This window comes from Salvelinus alpinus, chromosome 2 (assembly GCF_045679555.1).
Source record: "Salvelinus alpinus chromosome 2, SLU_Salpinus.1, whole genome shotgun sequence".
In the NCBI taxonomy this organism is placed as follows: domain Eukaryota; kingdom Metazoa; phylum Chordata; class Actinopteri; order Salmoniformes; family Salmonidae; genus Salvelinus; species Salvelinus alpinus.
This window is the reverse complement of record NC_092087.1, coordinates 33,926,097-33,948,134: the sequence shown is the minus strand read 5'-3', so window position 1 is coordinate 33,948,134 and position 22,038 is coordinate 33,926,097. Positions and strand designations below refer to the sequence as shown.

The 22,038-nt window shown below is 42.1% G+C and overlaps 1 protein-coding gene across 1 annotated transcript in view; it reads right to left on the bottom strand.

Moving 5' to 3' along the window:
• Positions 1 to 22,038, bottom strand: part of epha8 (eph receptor A8) — a 92,207-nt gene that overhangs the window by 26,468 nt on the left and 43,701 nt on the right. The window contains exons 3-5 of the mRNA XM_071375024.1: positions 11,298 to 11,495; positions 7,890 to 8,039; positions 6,835 to 7,150 (exon numbers count right to left, since the gene is read on the bottom strand). Of these exons, the coding sequence (XP_071231125.1) occupies positions 6,835 to 7,150; positions 7,890 to 8,039; positions 11,298 to 11,495 (664 nt within the window). The remainder of the gene's footprint in view (positions 1 to 6,834; positions 7,151 to 7,889; positions 8,040 to 11,297; positions 11,496 to 22,038) is intronic.

Sequence of the window (22,038 nt, the reverse complement as noted above, 5' to 3'; positions counted from 1 at the left end):
GGTCAAACGTTTTCTGTAAGTCTTCACAAGGTTTTCACACACTGTTGCTGGTATTTTGGCCCATTCCTCCATGCACATCTCCTCTAGAGCAGTGATGTTTTGGGGCTGTTGCTGGGCAACACGGACTTTCAACTCCCTCCAAAGATTTTCTATGGGGTTGAGATCTGGAGACTGGCTAGGCCACTCCAGGACCTTGAAATGCTTCTTACGAAGCCACTCCTTCGTTGCCCGGGCGGTGTGTTTGGGATCATTGTCATGCTGAAAGACCCAGCCACGTTTCATCTTCAATGCCCTTGCTGATGGAAGGAGGTTTTCACTCAAAATCTCACGATAGATGGGCCCATTCATTCTGTCCTTTACACGGATCAGTCGTCCTGGTCCCTTTGCAGAAAAACAGCCCCAAAGCATGATGTTTCCACCCCCATGCTTCACAGTAGGTATGGTGTTCTTTGGATGCAACTCAGCATTCTTTGTCCTCCAAACACGACGAGTTGAGTTTTTACCAAAAAGTTATATTTTGGTTTCATCTGACCATATGACATTCTCCCAATCTTCTTCTGGATCATCCAAATGTCTCTAGCAAACTTCAGACGGGCCTGGACATGTACTGGCTTAAGCAGGGGGACACGTCTGGCACGGCAGGATTTGAGTCCCTGGCGGCGTAGTGTGTTACTGATGGTAGGCTTTGTTACTTTGGTCCCAGCTCTCTGCAGGTCATTCACTAGGTCCCCCCGTGTGGTTCTGGGATTTTTGCTCACCGTTCTTGTGATCATTTTGACCCCATGGGGCGAGATCTTGCGTGGAGCCCCAGATCGAGGGAGATTATCAGTGGTCTTGTATGTCTTCCATTTCCTAATAATTGCTCCCACAGTTGATTTCTTCAAACCAAGCTGCTTACCTATTTCAGATTCAGTCTTCCCAGCCTGGTGCAGGTCTACAATTTTGTTTCTGGTGTCCTTTGACAGCTCTTTGGTCTTGGCCATAGTGGAGTTTGGAGTGTGACTGTTTGAGGTTGTGGACAGGTGTCTTTTATACTGATAACAAGTTCAAACAGGTGCCATTAATACAGGTAACGAGTGGAGGACAGAGGAGCCTCTTAAAGAAGAAGTTACAGGTCTGTGAGAGACAGAAATCTTGCTTGTTTGTAGGTGACCAAATACTTATTTTCCACCATAATTTGCAAATAAATTCATTAAAAATCCTACAATGTGATTTTCTGGATTTTTTTTCTCATTTTGTCTGTCATAGTTGAAGTGTACCTGTGATGAAAATTACAGGCCTCTCTCATCTTTTTAAGTGGGAGAACTTGCACAATTGGTGGCTGACTAAATACCTTTTTGCCTCATTGTATGTGTCTCTAATACGGTCATACATTTGACAGGAGGTTAGGAAGTGCAGCTGTTTCCACCTCATTTTGTGGGCAGTGTGCACATAGCCTGTCTTCTCTTGAGAGCCAGGTCTGCCTTCGACGGCCTTTCCCAATAGCAAGGCTATGCTCACTGAGTCTGTACATAGTCAAAGCTTTCCTTAATTCTGTCACTGTGTACTCTCTGTTTATGGTCAAATACAATTCTAGTTTGCTCTGTTTTTCTGTCAAATTGTTTCCTATGTGTCAAGAAAATTATATTTTGTTTTTCTACTTATTTGGTTGGTGTCATGCACTGATCTGTTTCACCTGTCCTTGTGATTGTCTCCACCACCTCCAGGCGTCGCTTATTTTCCCTGGTGTATTTATCCCTGTGTTTCCTGTCTCTCTGTGCCAGTTCGTCTTGTATGTTCAAGTCAGCCAGCGTGTTTTTCCCGTGCTCCTGCTTTTCTATTCTCTTTTACTAGTGCTCCCGGTTTTAACCTTTGCCTGTTTTTCTGGACTCCATTCCCGCCTGCCTGACCATTCTGCCTGCCCTGACCTCGAGTCTGCCTGCCATTCTGTACCTCTGGAACTCTGAACTGGTTTTGACCTTTTGCCTGTCCACGACCATTCTCTTGCCTTCCCCTTTTGGATTGTTAATAAACATCTTGGACTCTAACCATCTGCCTCCTGTGTCTGCATCTTGCCTTTATAGTTGGGTCTAATTGTTTTGCTGTCCTGGGGCTCTGTGGGGTCTGTTTGTGAACAGAGCCTCAGGACCAGCTTGCTTAGGGGACTCTTCTCCAGGTTCATCTCTCTGTAGGTGATGCCTTTGTTATGGAAGGTTTGGGAATCGCTTCATTTTAGGTGGTTGTAGAATTTAACATCTCTTTTCTGGATTTTGATAATTAGCGGGTATCTGCTTAATTCTGCTCTGCATGCATTATTTTGTGTTTAACGTTGTACAAGGAATATCATTTTGCATAATTCTCAATTTGGTGTTTGTCGCATTTTGTGAATTCTTGGTTGGTTAGCGTACCCCAGACTTCACAATCATAAAGGGCAATGGGTTCTAAAACCAAAAATGATGCAGAAAAATTAATCCATGCTTTTGTTCCTTCTAGGTTAGACTACTGCAATGCTCTACTTTCCGGCTACCCGGATAAAGCACTAAATAAACTTCAGTTAGTGCTAAATACGGCTGCTAGAATCCTGACTAGAACCAAAAAAAATTATCATATTACTCCAGTGCTAGCCTCCCTACACTGGCTTCCTGTTAAGGCAAGGGCTGATTTCAAGGTTTTACTGCTAACCTACAAAGCATTACATGGGCTTGCTCCTACCTATCTTTCCGATTTGGTCCTGCCGTACATACCTACACGTACGCTACGGTCACAAGACGCAGGCTTCCTAATTGTCCTTAGAATTTCTAAGCAAACAGCTGGAGGCAGGGCTTTCTCCTATAGAGCTCCATTTTTATGGAATGGTCTGCCTACCCATGTGAGAGACGCAGACTCGGTCTCAACCTTTAAGTCTTTACTGAAGACTTCAGTAGGTCATATGATTGAGTGTAGTCTGGCCCAGGAGTGTGAAGGGGAACGGAAAGGCTCTGGAGCAACGAACCGCCCTTGCTGTCTCTGCCTGGCCGGTTCCCCTCTCTCCACTGGGATTCTCTGCCTCTAACCCTATTACAGGGGCTGAGTCACTGGCTTACTGGTACTCTTCCATGCCGTCCCTAGGAGGGGTGCGTCACTTGAGTGGGTTGAGTCACTGACGTGATCTTCCTGTCTGGGTTGGACCCCCCCTTGGCTTGTGCCGTGGCGGCATACTTGTTTGTTTACATGGATTTTATAATGTTGTATATTTTTCTCCCAACACCACTTTCCATTAATTTGTATAGCAGGCCCTCATTCCAAATTGAGTCGAAAGCTCTTTTGAAATCAACAAAGAATGAGAAGACTTTGCCTTTGTTTTGGTTTGTTTGTTTGTCAATTGGGTGTGCAGGGTGAATACGTGGTCTGTTGCACGGTAATTTGGTAAAAAGCCAATTTGACATTTGCTCAGTACATTGTTCTCGCTGAGGAAATGTACGAGTCAGCTGTTAATGGTAACGCAGAGGATTTTCCCAAGGTTGATGTTGACGCATATCCCACGGTAGTTACTAGGGTAAAATTTGTCTCCACTTTTGTGGATTGTGGTAATCAGTCCTTGGTTACAAATATTGGGGAATATGCCAGAGCTGAGGATGATGTTACAAAGTTTAAGTATAGCCAATTGGAATTTGTGGTCTGTATATTTTATCACTTCATTTAGGATACCACCAACCCCACAGATCTTTTCAGGTTGGAGTGGGTTTGTATTTTGTCTTGTAGTTCATTCAATGTAATTGGATCAACTTTAATAGTTGATTCTAAAATTTGTTTTTGATCATGTACAGTACCAGTCTGGACACACTTTGGACACACATAATCATTCAAGGGTTTTTCTTCATTTTTACTATTTTCTACATTGTAGAATAATAGTGAAGACATCAAATCAATGAAATAATACATATGGAATCATGTAGTAACCAAAAAAGTGTTAAACAAATCAAAATATATTTTATATTAGAGATTCTTCAAAGTAATCACCATTTGTCTTTGACAGCTTTGCACACTCTCTCTCAACCAGCTTCACCTGGAATGCTTTTCCAACAGTCTTGAAGGAGTTCCCACATATGCTGAGCACTTGTTGGTTGCTTTTCCTTCACCCTGCGGTCCAACTCATCCGAAACCATCTCAATTGGGTTGAGGTCGGGTGATTGTGGAGGCCAGGTCATCTGAAGCAGCACTCCATCACTCTCCTTCTTAGTCAAATAGCCCTTACACAGCCTGAAGGTGTGTTGGGTCATTGTCCTGTTGAAAAACAAATGAATGTCCCACCAAGCACAAACCAGATGGGATGTCGTATCACTGCAGAATGCTGTGGTAGCCATACTGGTTAAGTGTGCCTTGAATTATAAATACATCACAGACAGTGTCACCAGCAAAGCACCCCCACACCATCACACCTCCTCCTCCTCCGTGCTTCACGGTGGGAACCACACACGCAGAGATCATCCGTTCATCTACTCTGCATCTCACAAAGACACAGCGGTTGGAACCAAAAATCTTACATTTGGACTCATCAGACCAAAGGACAGATATCCACTGGTCTAATGTCCATTGCCCGTGTTTCTTGGCTCAGGCATGACTCTTCTTCTTATTGGTGTCCTTTAGTGGTGGTTTCTTTGCAGCAATTTGACCATGAGGGCCTGATTCACGCAGTCTCCTCTGAACAGTTGATGTTGAGATGTGTCTGTTTCTTGAACTCAGCATTTCATTGGGCTGCAATTTCTGAGGCTGATAACTCTAATGAACTTATCTTCTGCAGCAGAGGTAACTCTGGATCTTCCTTTCCTGTGGCGGTCCTCATGAGAGCCAGTTTCATCATAGCGCTTGATGGTTTTTGCGACTGCACTTGAAGAAACTTTCAAAGTTTCATGACCTTCATATCTTAAAGTAATGATGGACTGTCATTTCTCTTTGCTTATTTGAGCTGTTCTTGAGATAATATGGACTTGGTCTTTTACCAAATAGGGCTATCTTCTGTTTACCACGCCTACCTTGTCACAACACAACTGATTGGCTTGAGGATTCCCTGCACCATTACTGTCCCAGACTTGTACACATTGACAGAGATTGTTTCAATTTCCTTAATGTATAGTTTTCTGAGTTTCCACCCTGGGCCAATACCCTCTCTCTTGAAATACTCTTGATACTGTGCCATGCCAGGGGATGGTCTGTGTGGAAAATGAAGTTGCTTACATTCCCCTCTTTGTAGCAGTCTGCAAATAGGTTCTCTACATGTCCTTGAGGCGCTTTGTTTCTCTCTCTCTCTCTCTCTCTCTCTCTCTCTCTCTCTCTCTCTCTCTCTCTCTCTCTCTCTCTCTCTCTCTCTCTCTCAATCGGCTGTCAGCGTGCTCCGCGTCTGACTACAATATCCGACATTTGTCCAGGGGAGGGATAAACGTCAAATTTTGACAGTTAAGTTGATGCGTTAATTCCGAATGGTTAAGGTTTGGGACAAGGTTAAAATGAAGGGATGCAAAAATGAGTGCCTAAGACTGGAATTGAACACGCAGCCCTCGGGGTCAGAGCTCAAAGTGTACGCCCATCTGCCATCTCCGTCCACAAAGCCCTAGCAAACCGCAACCCTACTTGATGGTAATAGCGCTCAATGTTTCCCCTTGCGGCTGGTTTTGAAGGTATCTCCTGACGTCCTGGGACCTGAAAGGACGTTGATTATCGTCTTGGATTTCGAGCGACCTGGCTGGTCTCGTCTCGTGTCCTGGGATGTGCGTGACTGGAGAGAGGTGAATTAGCACAGTGACCCAGTTAGGTCACAGAGAGAAGAGTCCTCTGCACACACAAATGCAGCACACACGCACAGCAGCACACACGCTTGTGCGCACACACACACACATACACATGTCAGCCCACTACTACAGCTACTGCAGCTACCACAAGGACTAGGCACTATTGTAATGCTATATGTTTATGTCTTGACTATACACAAATGGAGAGATTCACGAGACAAGCATCTAAAACATAAACTAAAACATTTTCTAGCTGACTGCTTTTCTGCATACATATTGATCTGAGTGCTAATGGGAGCCGCCAACTAATTATGGAAAGCGTGAGTGTCTACCCGCCGCAACACACACAAACACATAAGTTCCCTTCATCTCTCTGTGTGTGTTTGTGTGTGTGCCAAGAGCCGTCTATGCCTTGCTCCCCAGGAGAGTGTGTTTCCTTCAGGGCGTAAACAGGTATGTAGATGAGAGAAGATGTGTGTGTGTGTGTGTGTGTGTGTGTGTGTGTGTGTGTGTGTGTGTGTGTGTGTGTGTGTGTGTGTGTGTGTGTGTGTGTGTGTGTGTGTGTGTGTGTGTGTGTGTGTGTGTGTGTGTGTGTGTGTGTGTGTGTGTGTGTGTGAGAGAAACAAGACAGGTGAACCAGTGTTCCGTACCTCATTCGCCTCGTTTGGCACATTTAGCTGACGGAATGCTTCTAATGTTTAATTATCCAGGGGAAGTGATTAATAGTTTTTAATTACCGTAACCCTGTTCACCTAAAATATACACTGGTCCCTAAATGAGGTCAGTCCATCAGAGAAAATGAACAACACAAAAATTAAAAAGAGTCAAGAAAATTAAAAAAGACGATTTTTTTCCCATGACTCACCACAGCTTATCATCTTAAAAGTAGTCAGGACTTGAGCTATTCAACCAAACCATCCATCAACTCAACCACACAAAACACACAGAAAACATCCAAGGCTGAAAATTGACCACAAATGCACAGATTGAGCACAGGTAGGGCAAAGTATAGATAAAGTAATGCACTACAGTAACATAATGTAAAACAAGGTAGTCTAACACAACATCAGTGACCCAGAGTGTGACTCACCGATGCAGGACTCCCTGTGCTCCTCGAACCCTGCACTGCAGACACACCTCCCGATGGGCACCAGCCACTCCCCCTCGGCGCTGCAGTACATCTTGGGCGTGTCTCTCTCCTCGGCGTGGTCCACACACTGACCCCTGACCTCCACCAGGGAGGAGGAGTCAGCGCCCGTCACCACGTCAGTGAACACGGCCAGGTTGCGGCCCACGCCCGAGCAGCGCTTGTAGTACACCCTCACAGAGGTCAGGGCGATGCACGCCCCGATGTCCTGGAAGGCCAGGTAGAAGCCTCGTCTAGTGAGGGGGCCCACACCTCGAACCTGGAGGAGAAGGAGAGGACATTACCTCTCAATGATTCATCAAAAATTATGTAAAAGTGGGAGCAAAGTAAAATGTGGCACTGTGAAAGGCATGAGATCAGGTGAAGACAACTACTTTCAGCACCATGGAGAGCTCCACTCACTTTAGCACCATGCTGGCTAAGATGTAGAAATCAACAATGCTCACTCAAAACAAGTCATTTTCCAAGTCTATATCAACTAACATAATTTTGCACTTTGATTTCTTTTTTTAAAATATTTTTTTGTTTGTTGGTATTTTACCCCCTTATTTGTGATATTCAATAACGATCTTGTCTCATTGCTGCAACTTCCCAATGGGCTCAGGAGACGCGAAGGACGAGTCATGCGTCTTCCGAAACATGACCTGCCAAACCAGGCTTCTTAACACCTCCCACTTAACCTGGAAGCCAGCTGGACCAATGTGTTGGAGGAAACACCGTCCAACTGACGACCAAAGTCAGCGTGCAGGCACCCGGCCCGCCACAAGGAGTCGCTAGAGCGCAATGAGCCAAGTAAAGCCCCCTCGGCCAAACCCTCCCCTAACCCGGATGACGCTGGGCCAATTGTCGCCCTATGGGACTCCCGGTCACGGGCGGTTGTGATACAGCCTGGGATCAAACCCAGGTCTGTAGTGACGCCTCTAGCACTGCGATGCAGTGCATTAGACGGCTGTGCCACTCGGGAGGCCTGCACTTTGGTTTCTAATAAGTGAGCGAACCTCAGTGTTGAGTTTGAGTCTCCTGACTCCCAGGTCCACTCCAGTGAAGCTCTCATCAGCAGCGATGGTGTCGATCTTGGTGAACTGGGTCTCTTTTATGGCCGTGCCCACCGCTCGGTCTGACTCATAGTAGTACAGGTTAAATGTCTCCTGTTAATCAGATAACAGATCACATGCACAGAGTTGTTTACAGGTTTACTGGGAGAAGAGACATCAAATTGTCAATGATGAGGAAATAAAGGACTGCACTCCTGAAAGGTTATTTAATAAAATAAATCTGTTTCTCTTTTTTGATGAGACATATAGAAATGACCAAGCCAACAAGTTGCGTTTTAGGTGTCAAGGTCTAAATCAGGGATCATCACTTAGATTCAGCCTCGGGCCGAATTTTTTCTTGAGTGGATGGTCAGGGATCCAGAACATAATTAAGCAACAAGGCCTGGGGGTGTGGTATATGGCCAATATACCACAGCTAAGGGCTGTTCATATGCACAATGCAACATGGAGTGCCTGGATACAGCCCTCAGCTGTGGATATTGGCCATACACCACAAACCCCCAAGGTGCCTTATTGCTATTATAAACTGGTTACCAACTTAATTAGAACATTTGTTTTTTCATACCTGTGGAATACGATCTGATATACCACGGCTTTCAGACAATCAGCATTCAGGGTTCGAACCACCCAGTTTATAATTACAAATAATTTGTTGACTGCACAGGAATTTGTAGAGACAAGGGAAACTGTTGCTCATAAAACCCCAGCAACGTTGCAGTTCTTGACACACTCAAACCCTGTGAGCCTGGCACCTACTACCATACCCCGTTCAAAAGCAATTAAATATTTTGTCTTGCCCATTTACCCTCTTAACAGCACACATACACAATCCATGTCTCAATTGTCTCAAGTGTTAAAAATCGTTCTTTGACCTCCTCACTTTCATCGACACCAGGTATTCCCAAACCAGGGGTACGCGCAATGCCGTCGGGGGTACGCCAATTTTTTTTTTTTTACATTTTTCTTCACATTTTCAGACAGTACATTTATATTTTCCAACAGAGCTATACATTTGGGGGGTTTTCTCGCCTGATTCGCCTCATTTCACTGCCAACAATATAATTAAACCATCTAGTGTTCAGCGAAATAACAACACAATGTCAAATACAGGTAGCCTAGTCAAAAAATGTAACATCCAATTACATTACCTTACTCTCTTGCAGGAAAACTTCACTCTTTACCATACCAATTTGAAAATTAAGCCACGGGAGTTTTTTGAGCATGAATAAAGACGACTTTCGAGTAGTAAGACATGTAGAAAAGCAACAGATACCATTAATAAGAAGGGGCTAGAAGCAACTTATATGGTGAGCTACCGAGTGGCTAGAACAGGCAAGCCCCATACTATTGTGGAGGACTTAATTATTCATGCTGCCATGGATATGGCTGGGACAATGCTGGGGGAAAAGGCCCAAAAAACTATACAGACAATTCCTTCATCAAACAACACTGTTTCACGACGCATCAGTGACATGGCAGGAGATGTTTTGAAACAATTACTGCTTCGCATACAAGCCAGTGAATTCAATGCGTTACAGCTGGATGAGTCAACAGACGTGGCGGGCCTGGAACAGCTCCTGGTATATGTCTGTTACGTTTATGGGGGGTCAATTAAGGAAGACATCCTCTTCTGCAAACCACTGGAAACCAAGACAACAGGAGAGGATTTTTTAAAGTACTGGACAGCTTTGTGTCATCAAATGGACTTTGGTGGTCAAGATGTGTTGGTATCTGTACTGATGTCACAAAAGCCATGACAGGGAGACATAGTGGAGTGGTAACGCGCGTGCAAGCAGTTGCTCCCGACGCCTCTTGGGTACACTGCAGCATCCACCGAGAGGCTCTTGCTGCCAAGGGAATGCCTGACAGCTTGAAAGACGTTTTGGACACTGCAGTGAAACTGGTTAACTTTGTTAAAGCAAGGCCCCTGGACTCTTGTGTATTTTCTGCACTATGCAATGATATGGGCAGCGACGTTTTTTTGAATTGATAGACGAGCTTAAAGTTTTCTTAACTGACCATCCTCTTCACTTGTCTGACTGCTTGTATGATGATGAGTTTCTCACACGACTGGTTTATCTGGGTGGTGTTTTTTCTCGCCTGAAGGATATATGATTACAGGGACTCTCTGCAAATATATTCAATGTGCAGGACAAAATTAAGACTATGATTAAGAAGTTGGAGCTCTTCTCTGTCTGCATTGACAAGGACAACACATAGGTCTTTCCATCATTGTATGATATTTAGTGTGCAAATGAACTCAAGCTTACGGACAATGTCAAAAGTGATATGGTGAAGCACCTGAGTGATCTGGGTGCGCAATTACGCATGTACTTTCCCAAAGCGGACGACACAAACAACTGGATTCGTTATCCCTTTCCTGCCCTGCCTCTAGTCCACTAACCGATATCTGAACAAGAGGTCCTCATCGAAATTGCAACAAGCGGTTCTGTGAAAATTGAATTTAATCAGAAGCCACTGCTAGATTTCTGGATAGCGCTGCGCTCAGAGTATCTTGCCTTGGCAAATTGCGCTGTTAAGACACTGATGCCCTTTGCCACCACATACCTATATGAGAGTGGATTCTCGGCCCTCACTAGCATAACAACTAAACACAGGCACAGACTGTGTGTGGAAAATGATTTAAGACAGACTCTCTCCAATACAACCCAACATTGCAGAGTTATGTGCATCCTTTCAAGCACACCCTTCTCATTAACCTGTGGTGAGTTATTCACAATTTCTGATTAACAAATAAGGTTTTATATGTAAGATGGCTAAATAAAGAGCAAAATTATTGATTATTATTATATTATTATTTGTGCCCTAGTCCTATAAGAGCTCTTTGTCACTTCCCACGAGCCGGGTTGTGACAAAAACTCACACTCATTCTTATGTTTAATAAATGTATTGTATAGTGTGTGTGTGGCAGGCTTACAATGATGGTAAAAAACAACATTTGAGAGTGAGCTGACCCTGGTACGCAGCTGGAGGTTGAACGTTTGAAGGAGTACGGGACTATAAAAGTTTGGGAACTACTGATCTGCACTGATGGAAGTGGATTTAACAGGTGACATCAATAAGGGATTCACCTGGACAGTCTATGTCATGGAAAGAGCAGGTGTTCTTAATGTTTTGTATACTCAGTGTAGATCTCTCTATTATGTGAGGGAATACTTTGGAACATACAGTATTTCCAATATTAAAATCACTTGGAGCTGATTTGCTGGTGTTTTTACAATCTTAATGTCCAACAATAAAAATAAATAAATTGGGGAAGTTGGTGAACCCTTGTCTAAATCTTCTCCCCCTCTGTCACCTGTCTTACTCTTTCCCCCCTCCATCTTGTACCTTGCAGGTTCCCAGGACTCCAGGCATGCTGTTACAGTCCCGGAGGGTGAACTTGACCTCAATGTAGATCCTCCTGGCTCCGTCACGAGCGATCCAGCCTGTCCTCAGCCAGTTGTTCTGACTGGGACTCATCACGTTACACACCTGGTACGTGTGGATGGGGCTGAAATACTCATCCATCTCATTGATGGAATCCCACTGCAGGAAGAGGAGAGGAAGATGCAGGAGGGAGAAAGAGGGGTGAGGGGTTAAGAGAAAATGTTAGACAAGAAGGGAGAGGGAAACAGTCCTGTTCAATCTAATGTAGAGAATACCCACACTCCATTTTCTGTGTAAGTAGTTACTAAAATATATTTAGATTGAAACTTGTTTTCTCAGAAAAAAAAATATATTCATGACTTATTCCAGAAAACTTGTATAAAGCAGTGCAGGCTGAGTAGCATCATAGGATGAACAGCCATGTCAGTCAGGCAGATCTGCTACAGTAACAGCATGGTTACGCTTACATCCACAGCTCCCAGTAATAGCATCAGTCAGAAACACACTGTGTCTGTGACAGTGTTGTTTGTGTTGTAATATGGAGACAGACATCTATACAACGTGCATATCAATTGCATATCAGCTCTAAGTGACTATTTCCGTAACGAGCGGACACTCTGTGTTTGATACACAACAACATTCCCTCTCTAAAAGCCGGATGTTCCACTGTATATCTGCAGCAATGCATCAATGCCTTCTCTCAGTATGCGTTATATGTAAAGATTGTTATGGGCTCCCGAGTGGCGCAGCGGTCTAAGGCACTGCATCTCAGTGCAAGAGGCGACACTATAGTCCCTGATTCGAATCCAGGCGTAATCACATCCGGCCGTGATTGGTCCCATAGTGCGGTGCACTATTGGTCCAGCGTTGTCCAGATTTGGCTGGGGTAGGCCGTCATTGTGAATAAGAATTTGTTCTTAACTGACTTACCTAGTTAAATAAAAAAAATTGATAAATGTGTTATGATTAGCCTAGCTGTCTAGAGTAGCTACAAGTCGTGACAGAGAGGTCTTCATCCACACACCTGTAGATTACTGTAATGACACCTAGATAGGGGTGTATAGGCTTTCTGCTGCCAATGAACTCATAACCCCTGGTATTCGTGCGTGCCTGCCTCTATCCAGATGTGACCAGGAATAGTAGACTGGTAACAATTAAGTACCTTACTGTGATTGTTTTCAATTAAAATTGTAAAACATTAACAAAAATAGGTTCTTAGCAAAGAGCAATTTCTCAAGCAAGAATTTTGCTAGGGCTGTCTGGGAGTGGTCTAAGTGAGGAGGGGAAAACTGAAAATGAGCTGTCATTGGCAGAGAGATTTAGAACTCAATCTTATTGGTTTATTATCTCATTTATCGCCTGGTTATGGCACCAGGCAGGCCAAAACTCCATCTCACCAGAACATGCTGAAATTTCAGGCAGTCTTTTCACACAGGTCCTATACTAAAAAGGTATTATCATAATTTTCGCAATTTCACAGCATTATTCTAACGTCATAATGTGGAAATATATATAAAACACAGGCAAATCATGTTTTTGACTGTAGTGGGCCTTTAAGGTTGCCTCCAGATAACATATATACAACTGCAGCATGGGTTCAAATCCAGCTCACTGCTATTTCAGCACATGAAGAGCGGGACTGCCCCACACTGCTGCTACTAAACACATACGCAACCACGAACACACACAGTGCTACAGACAAAGTACTATTCCAAGTCCGCATTCAAAAGTAGGCCTGTTCCTACTTCAAAACATTCAAGAGATGTAGATGTAGAACCCAGGTCAAACAGAGTAATTGACAATGAGGTTGGGAGGTGGTTTTTGTCCTATTTGATAGAATTCCTCAACGGTTAGCAAAAATGATTGTTTTCATGTTACAGTTTGAGAATCTAGAGAGTCTAGAGAATAAAAGAGAGAGGGAGAGAGAGAGTGAGAAAGAGAGAGAGAGGGAGAGAGAGAGTGAGAAAGAGAGAGAGAGGGAGAGAGAGAAAGAGAGAGAGAGTGTGCATGCGTGTGTGTCCATCCCTGGGGCTTAGAGAGTTCCTCCCGAGCTGAATGCATTATGTGAGTGTCTGAGTAATTGAAAGGGAAAGAGTTGACCTGGGCAGAGCTTTTGGCCGGAGTCAAATGAACTTGGCTCCAGCTAAGAAGACTGGTCTTCCCAAAGAGATCCACCACCTCCCTCCTCACCCCTCCTCCCCCGAGGCAGCACCACAGAGAAATCAATGCAGTAATTAAGATCTTGGAAGTCTCACCCGTCTCACCCCTTTCACCCCCTCCTCCCCTCATCTTATCTGCTAAATTAAAATCGTCCTTGAACTCATGAAGCCCTGCTCTAATTAGCCGATCTAGGACCTCTCTATCTCTCTCATTATCCCTTCTTCCCATTAACATCTTCTTTCACACTCTTCTTTACTTGGGAAATGCATATTTCTGCTGGAGAGAACTTGGAGCAGAAGGGTGTTTTCACATAATGAATCAGACACACCTGGGGCGGTTCCTTGGCACGTTTGTGACACTTTGAGAACAGGTGATGTGAATAGATTATGAGCCGTATGGGATAAATGAGAAGGCAATATGTTGTGACAGTAGGATAAAGGGTTAAAGAGACTGGCTGCTGTCAGCTCTACTGAGTGTTCCATGGACTGTTTGTTTGCCTAAGTAACAGGGAGATTAGATGACTATCGCCACGACAAAACATATATAAACGGACACAGAGACGAGTGGTGCTGGGTTTTTGAGAGAGAGAGAACATTTCCTGCCTGCCAACCCAGACAATTTCCCATCAGGATACATCAGATGTGGCAGCCACAGACAACACACTTGTCCCACTCTCTCTCTCTCACACACACACACACACACACACACACACACACACACACACACACACACACACACACACACACACACACACACACACACACACACACACACACACACACACACACACACACACACACACACACACACACACACACACGACAGACAGACAGACAGACAGACAGACAGACAGACAGACAGACAGACAGACAGACAGACAGACAGACAGACAGACAGACAGACAGACAGACAGACAGACAGACAGACAGACAGACAGACAGACAGACACTGTCAGCTCACTAAATTACTTTTGTTGACACTAACATTGTATCTATATTACACAACAACATCAACATGTGCTTGTGTTTCAATAAAGATTAAGCCGGGTGCACCAGATCCACAGACATACAGTACATGTATAACCACATAGAACCACAGACACACAGTACATGTATAACCACATAGAACCACAGACACACAGTACATGTATAACCACATAGAACCACAGACATACAGTACATGTATAACCACATAGAACCACAGACATACAGTACATGTATAACCACATAGAACCACAGACATACAGTACATGTATAACCACATAGAACCACAGACATACAGTACATGTATAACCACATAGAACCACAGACATACAGTACATGTATAACCACATAGAACCACAGACATACAGTACATGTATAGCCACATAGATCCACAGACATACAGTACATGTATAACCACATAGAACCACAGACATACAGTACATGTATAACCACATAGAACCACAGACATACAGTACATGTATAACCACATAGAACCACAGACATACAGTACATGTATAACCACATAGAACCACAGACATACAGTACATGTATAACCACATAGAACCACAGACACACAGTACATGTATAACCACATAGAACCACAGACATACAGTACATGTATAACCACATAGAACCACAGACACACAGTACATGTATAACCACATAGAACCACAGACACACAGTACATGTATAACCACATAGAACCACAGACATACAGTACATGTATAACCACATAGAATCACAGACATACAGTACATGTATAACCACATAGAACCACAGACATACAGTACATGTATAACCACAATGAACCAAAGACATACAGTACATGTATAACCACATAGAACCACAGACATACAGTACATGTATAACTACATAGAACCACAGACATACAGTACATGTATAACCACATAGAACCACAGACATACAGTACATGTATAACCACAATGAACCACAGACATACAGTACATGTATAACCACATAGAACCACAGACATACAGTACATGTATAACCACATAGAACCACAGACATACAGTACATGTATAACCACAACGAACCACAGACATACAGTACATGTATAACCACATAGAACCACAGACATACGGTACATGTATAACCACATAGAACCACAGACATACAGTACATGTATAACCACATAGAACCACAGACATACAGTACATGTATAACCACATAGAACCACAGACATACAGTACATGTATAACCACAATGAACCACAGACATACAGTACATGTATAACCACATAGAACCACAGACATACAGTACATGTATAATCCACATAGAACCACAGACATACAGTACATGTATAACCACATAGATCCACAGACATACAGTACATGTATAACCACATAGAACCACAGACATACAGTACATGTATAACCACATAGAACCACAGACATACAGTACATGTATAACCACATAGAACCACAGACATACAGTACATGTATAACTACATAGAACCACAGACATACAGTACATGTATAACCACATAGAACCACAGACATACAGTACATGTATAACCACATAGAACCACAGACATACAGTACATGTATAACCACATAGAACCACAGACATACAGTACATGTATAACCACATAGAACCACAGACATACAGTACATGTATAACCACATAGAACCACAGACATACAGTACATGTATAACTACATAGAACCACAGACATACAGTACATGTATAACCGCATAGAACCACAGACATACAGTACATGTATAACCACATAGAACCACAGACATACAGTACATGTATAACCACATAGAACCACAGACATACAGTACATGTATAACCACATAGAACCACATACATACAGTACATGTATAACCACATAGAACCACAGACATACGGTACATGTATAACCACATAGAACCACAGACATACAGTACATGTATAACCACATAGATCCACAGACATACGGTACATGTATAACTACATAGAACCACAGACATACAGTACATGTATAACCACATAGAACCACAGACATACAGTACATGTATAACCACATAGAACCACAGACATACAGTACATGTATAACCACATAGAACCACAGACATACAGTACATGTATAATCCACATAGAACCACAGACATACAGTACATGTATAACCACATAGAACCACAGACATACAGTACATGTATAACCACATAGAACCACAGACATACTGTACATGTATAATCCACAATGAACCACAGACATACAGTACATGTATAACCACATAGAACCACAGACATACAGTACATGTATAACCACATAGAACCACAGACATACAGTACATGTATAACCACACCGAACCACAGACATACAGTACATGTATAACCACATAGAACCACAGACATACGGTACATGTATAACCACATAGAACCACAGACATACAGCACATGTATAACCACATAGAACCACAGACATACAGTACATGTATAACCACATAGAACCACAGACATACAGTACATGTATAACCACAATGAACCACAGACATACAGTACATGTATAACCACATAGAACCACAGACATACAGTACATGTATAATCCACATAGAACCACAGACATACAGTACATGTATAACCACATAGATCCACAGACATACAGTACATGTAAAACCACATAGAACCACAGACATACAGTACATGTATAACCACATAGAACCACAGATATACAGTACATGTATAACCACATAGAACCACAGACATACAGTACATGTATAACCGCATAGAACCACAGACATACAGTACATGTATAACCACATAGAACCACAGACATACAGTACATGTATAACCACATAGAACCACAGACATACAGTACATGTATAACCACATAGAACCACATACATACAGTACATGTATAACCACATAGAACCACAGACATACGGTACATGTATAACCACATAGAACCACAGACATACAGTACATGTATAACCACATAGATCCACAGACATACGGTACATTTATAACTACATAGAACCACAGACATACAGTACATGTATAACCACATAGAACCACAGACATACAGTACATGTATAACCACATAGAACCACAGACATACAGTACATGTATAACCACATAGAACCACAGACATACAGTACATGTATAATCCACATAGAACCACAGACATACAGTACATGTATAACCACATAGAACCACAGACATACAGTACATGTATAACCACAACGAACCACAGACATACAGTACATGTATAACCACATAGAACCACAGACATACGGTACATGTATAACCACATAGAACCACAGACATACAGTACATGTATAACCACATAGAACCACAGACATACAGTACATGTATAACCACATAGAACCACAGACATACAGTACATGTATAACCACAATGAACCACAGACATACAGTACATGTATAACCACATAGAACCACAGACATACAGTACATGTATAATCCACATAGAACCACAGACATACAGTACATGTATAACCACATAGATCCACAGACATACAGTACATGTAAAACCACATAGAACCACAGACATACAGTACATGTATAACCACATAGAACCACAGACATACAGTACATGTATAACCACATAGAACCACAGACATACAGTACATGTATAACTACATAGAACCACAGACATACAGTACATGTATAACCGCATAGAACCACAGACATACAGTACATGTATAACCACATAGAACCACAGACATACAGTACATGTATAACCACATAGAACCACAGACATACAGTACATGTATAACCACATAGAACCACAGACATACAGTACATGTATAACCACATAGAACCACAGACATACAGTACATGTATAACCACATAGAACCACAGACATACAGTACATGTATAACCACAATGAACCACAGACATACAGTACATGTATAACCACATAGAACCACAGACATACAGTACATGTATAACCACATAGAACCACAGACATACAGTACATGTATAACCACATAGAACCACAGACATACAGTACATGTATAACCACATAGAACCACAGACATACAGTACATGTATAACCACATAGAACCACAGACATACAGTACATGTATAACTACATAGAAACACAGACATACAGTACATGTATAACCGCATAGAACCACAGACATACAGTACATGTATAACCACATAGAACCACAGACATACGGTACATGTATAACCACATAGAACCACAGACATACAGTACATGTATAACCACATAGAACCACAGACATACAGTACATGTATAACCACATAGAACCACAGACATACAGTACATGTATAACCACATAGAACCACAGACATACAGTACATGTATAACCACATAGAACCACAGACATACAGTACATGTATAATCCACATAGAACCACAGACATACAGTACATGTATAACCACATAGAACCACAGACATACAGTACATGTATAACCACATAGAACCACAGACATACAGTACATGTATAATCCACATAGAACCACGTACATACAGTACATGTATAACCACATAGAACCACAGACATACAGTACATGTATAACCACATAGAACCACAGACATACAGTACATGTATAACCACATAGAACCACAGACATACAGTACATGTATAATCCACATAGAACCACAGGCGATATTTTGAAGGAATTATTACACTTCTGATCTATAATCATAATATCTCTGATTCATTCTTCTTCTTTTTCTGCCTTGGATTGTATTCTTTCATGCCTTTGTTTTATTCCAAGTCATTTAGCATTTCCATTTAAGCGAAAGAATCCCTTTAAGCACAAAGAGCTAGGCTTGTGCTGTCTAAGTGACTGAGAGGAGGAGATGAGCGGTAACAAATGCAACACAAAGGCACTGTGATCAGATCTAATACTGAGAAACACTATATCTGTCCATCTGCCTGGCAGAACAGCAGTACTGGTATAGATACACAGTACAGTATGTACCAAGGAGAGTGAGAGAGAAAGAAAGAGAAAGAGAATTAGAGAGAGAAAAAACCTACACAGATTGTCAGAAAGAGTGAGGACCCAGTCTAAAGAGACTGATCACCTACACAGTGAGAGCGAGTGAGTACCTACACATAGTGAGAGAAAAGGATTACAGGAAGTGAATAGTATGAGAGTGAATAACTACAGATTGTCAGAAGGACAATGAGCACCTACCAATGCCTTCAGAAAGTATTCACACCTCTTGACCTACAGCCTCAAAACATGTTTTTAGAAATGTTTGCTAATTTATTGAAATAGAAATACAGAAATATCTAATTTACGTAAGTATTCACACCCATTCCTGAATTGTGCAACATTTGCCCATTATATAAAAAAAAGCTCTGTCAAATTGGTTATTGATTATTGCTAGACAACCATTTTCAGGTCTTGCCATAGATTTTCAAGTAGATTTAAGTCAAAACTGTAACTCGGCCACTCAGGAATGTTCACCGTCTTCTTGGTGAGCAACTCCAGTGTAGATTTGGCCTTGTGTTTTAGGTTATTGTCCTGCTGAAAGGGGAATTGATCTCCCAGTGTTTGGTGGAAAGCAGAATGAACCAGGTTTTCCTCTGGGATTTTGCCTGTGCTTAGAGAGTGATACTCAGTGATGTGTTGTGTTGGATTTGCTCCAAACATAACACTTTCTATTCAGGACAAAAAGCATTACTTTAGTTGCTTGTTGCAAACAGGATGTATATTTTGGAATATTTTTATTCTGTACAGGTTTCCTTCTTTTCACTCTGTCATTTAGGTTAGTATTGTGGAGTAACGACACTGATGTTGATCCTTCCTCAGTTTTCTCCTATCACAGACCTCAAACTCTGTAAGTGTTTTAAAGTCACTATTGGCCTCATGGTGAAATCCCTGAGCGGTTTCCATCCTCTCTGGCAACTGAGTTATGAAGGACGCCTGTATATTTGTAGTTTTGGGGTGTATTGATACACCACCCAAAGTGTAATTAATAACTTCACCATGCTCAAAGGGATTTTCAATGTCTGATTTTTGTTGTTGTTCTACCTATAGGTGCCCTTCTTTGTGAGGCATTAGAAAACCTCCGGTCTTTGTGGTTGGATTTGTGTTTGAAGTTCACTGCCCGACCGAGGGACCTTACAGAGTATTGTATAAGATGCGGTAGTCATTCAAAATCATGTTAAACACTATCATTGCACACAGAGACTCCATACAACTTATTATGTGTCTTGTTAACAATTGTTTTACTCCTGAACTTATTTAGTCTTGCCATAACAAAGGGGTTGAATACTTATTGACTCCAGACATTTCAGTTATTCATTTAAAATTAATTTGTAAAAATGTTGAACAACAGAATTCCACTTTGACATTATGGGGTATTGTATGTAGGCCAGTGACAAAAAAAATCTAAATTTAATCGATTTTAAATTCAGGCTGTACCACAACAAAATGTGGAAAGAGCCAAGGGGTGTGAGTACTTTCTAAAGACTGTACATACACCGTCAGAAAGAGAGTGAATATGGCACACTTTCAGGATGTCTATATAACATCCATTCCCAATCCCCTCGTAGCGGATGAGTCAGAAGTAGAGTCACATTTAGTACACTTGTCACCCAAAGACCAGCCCTAACAGTCAGAATCCTGCTCAGTGTCATCAAAGCTTCCACAGCCTTTTTTGAGTCGTCACATACGCTGCTGCTACTATTTGTTATTCCTAGTTATATGTACTGTACATATCTACTTCAATTACCTCGTACCACTGCACATCGACTCGGTACTGGTACCCCGTGTATATTGCCAAGTTATCGTTACTCATTGTGTATTTATTATTACGTGATTTACTTTTATATTATTTCTCCATTTTCTTTCTCTTTGCATTGTTGGGAAGGGCCCGTAAGTAAGCATTTCACAGTTAGACTGCACCTGTTGTTTATGAAGCATGTGGTAAATAAAATGTATTTTATTTGAGTCTGCAGAAACACATAGGTTCCATCACAGAGGATAGAAACCACAGAGAAAAATACTCTTTGCTCTTAGAGATTTAATTTCAGATTAGTGTGTAGCATGGAATAACCCTTTAAGTCAGTTAAAGAGAGAGGGATAGAAAGACAGAGAGAGACAGACTGACAGCGAGAGAAATGGTGAGGGAAAGAATGAAAGAGAGAATGAGCGGGAGGGAGAGAGAACAGGAAAATAAGAGAGGGAGGGGGAGAGAGAAAGTGAGAAAGGGAGAGAAAGATAGAGAGATGATGAAAGAGAGAGTGTCAGACAGCGAGAGAAGGAAAGGGGGATTGGGAAACAAAAGACAGAGGGAGCGAGCGAGAAAGAAGAAGTGGCAGATACAGTGCCTTCAGAAAGTATTCATACCCCTTGACTTATTTCACATTTTATTGTTACATCCTGAATTCAAAATGGATTAAATAGTTTTTTTTTTCACCCATCTTAACACAATACCCCATAATGACAAAGTGAAATGTATTGAAAATGAAATATCTAATTTACATAAGTATTCACACCCCCTTTGCTACGACACTCCAAATTGAGTTCAGGTGGATCCAATTTCCTTTGATCATCCTTGATAGAAACATACCTGTCTCTATAAGGTCCCACAGTTGACAGTG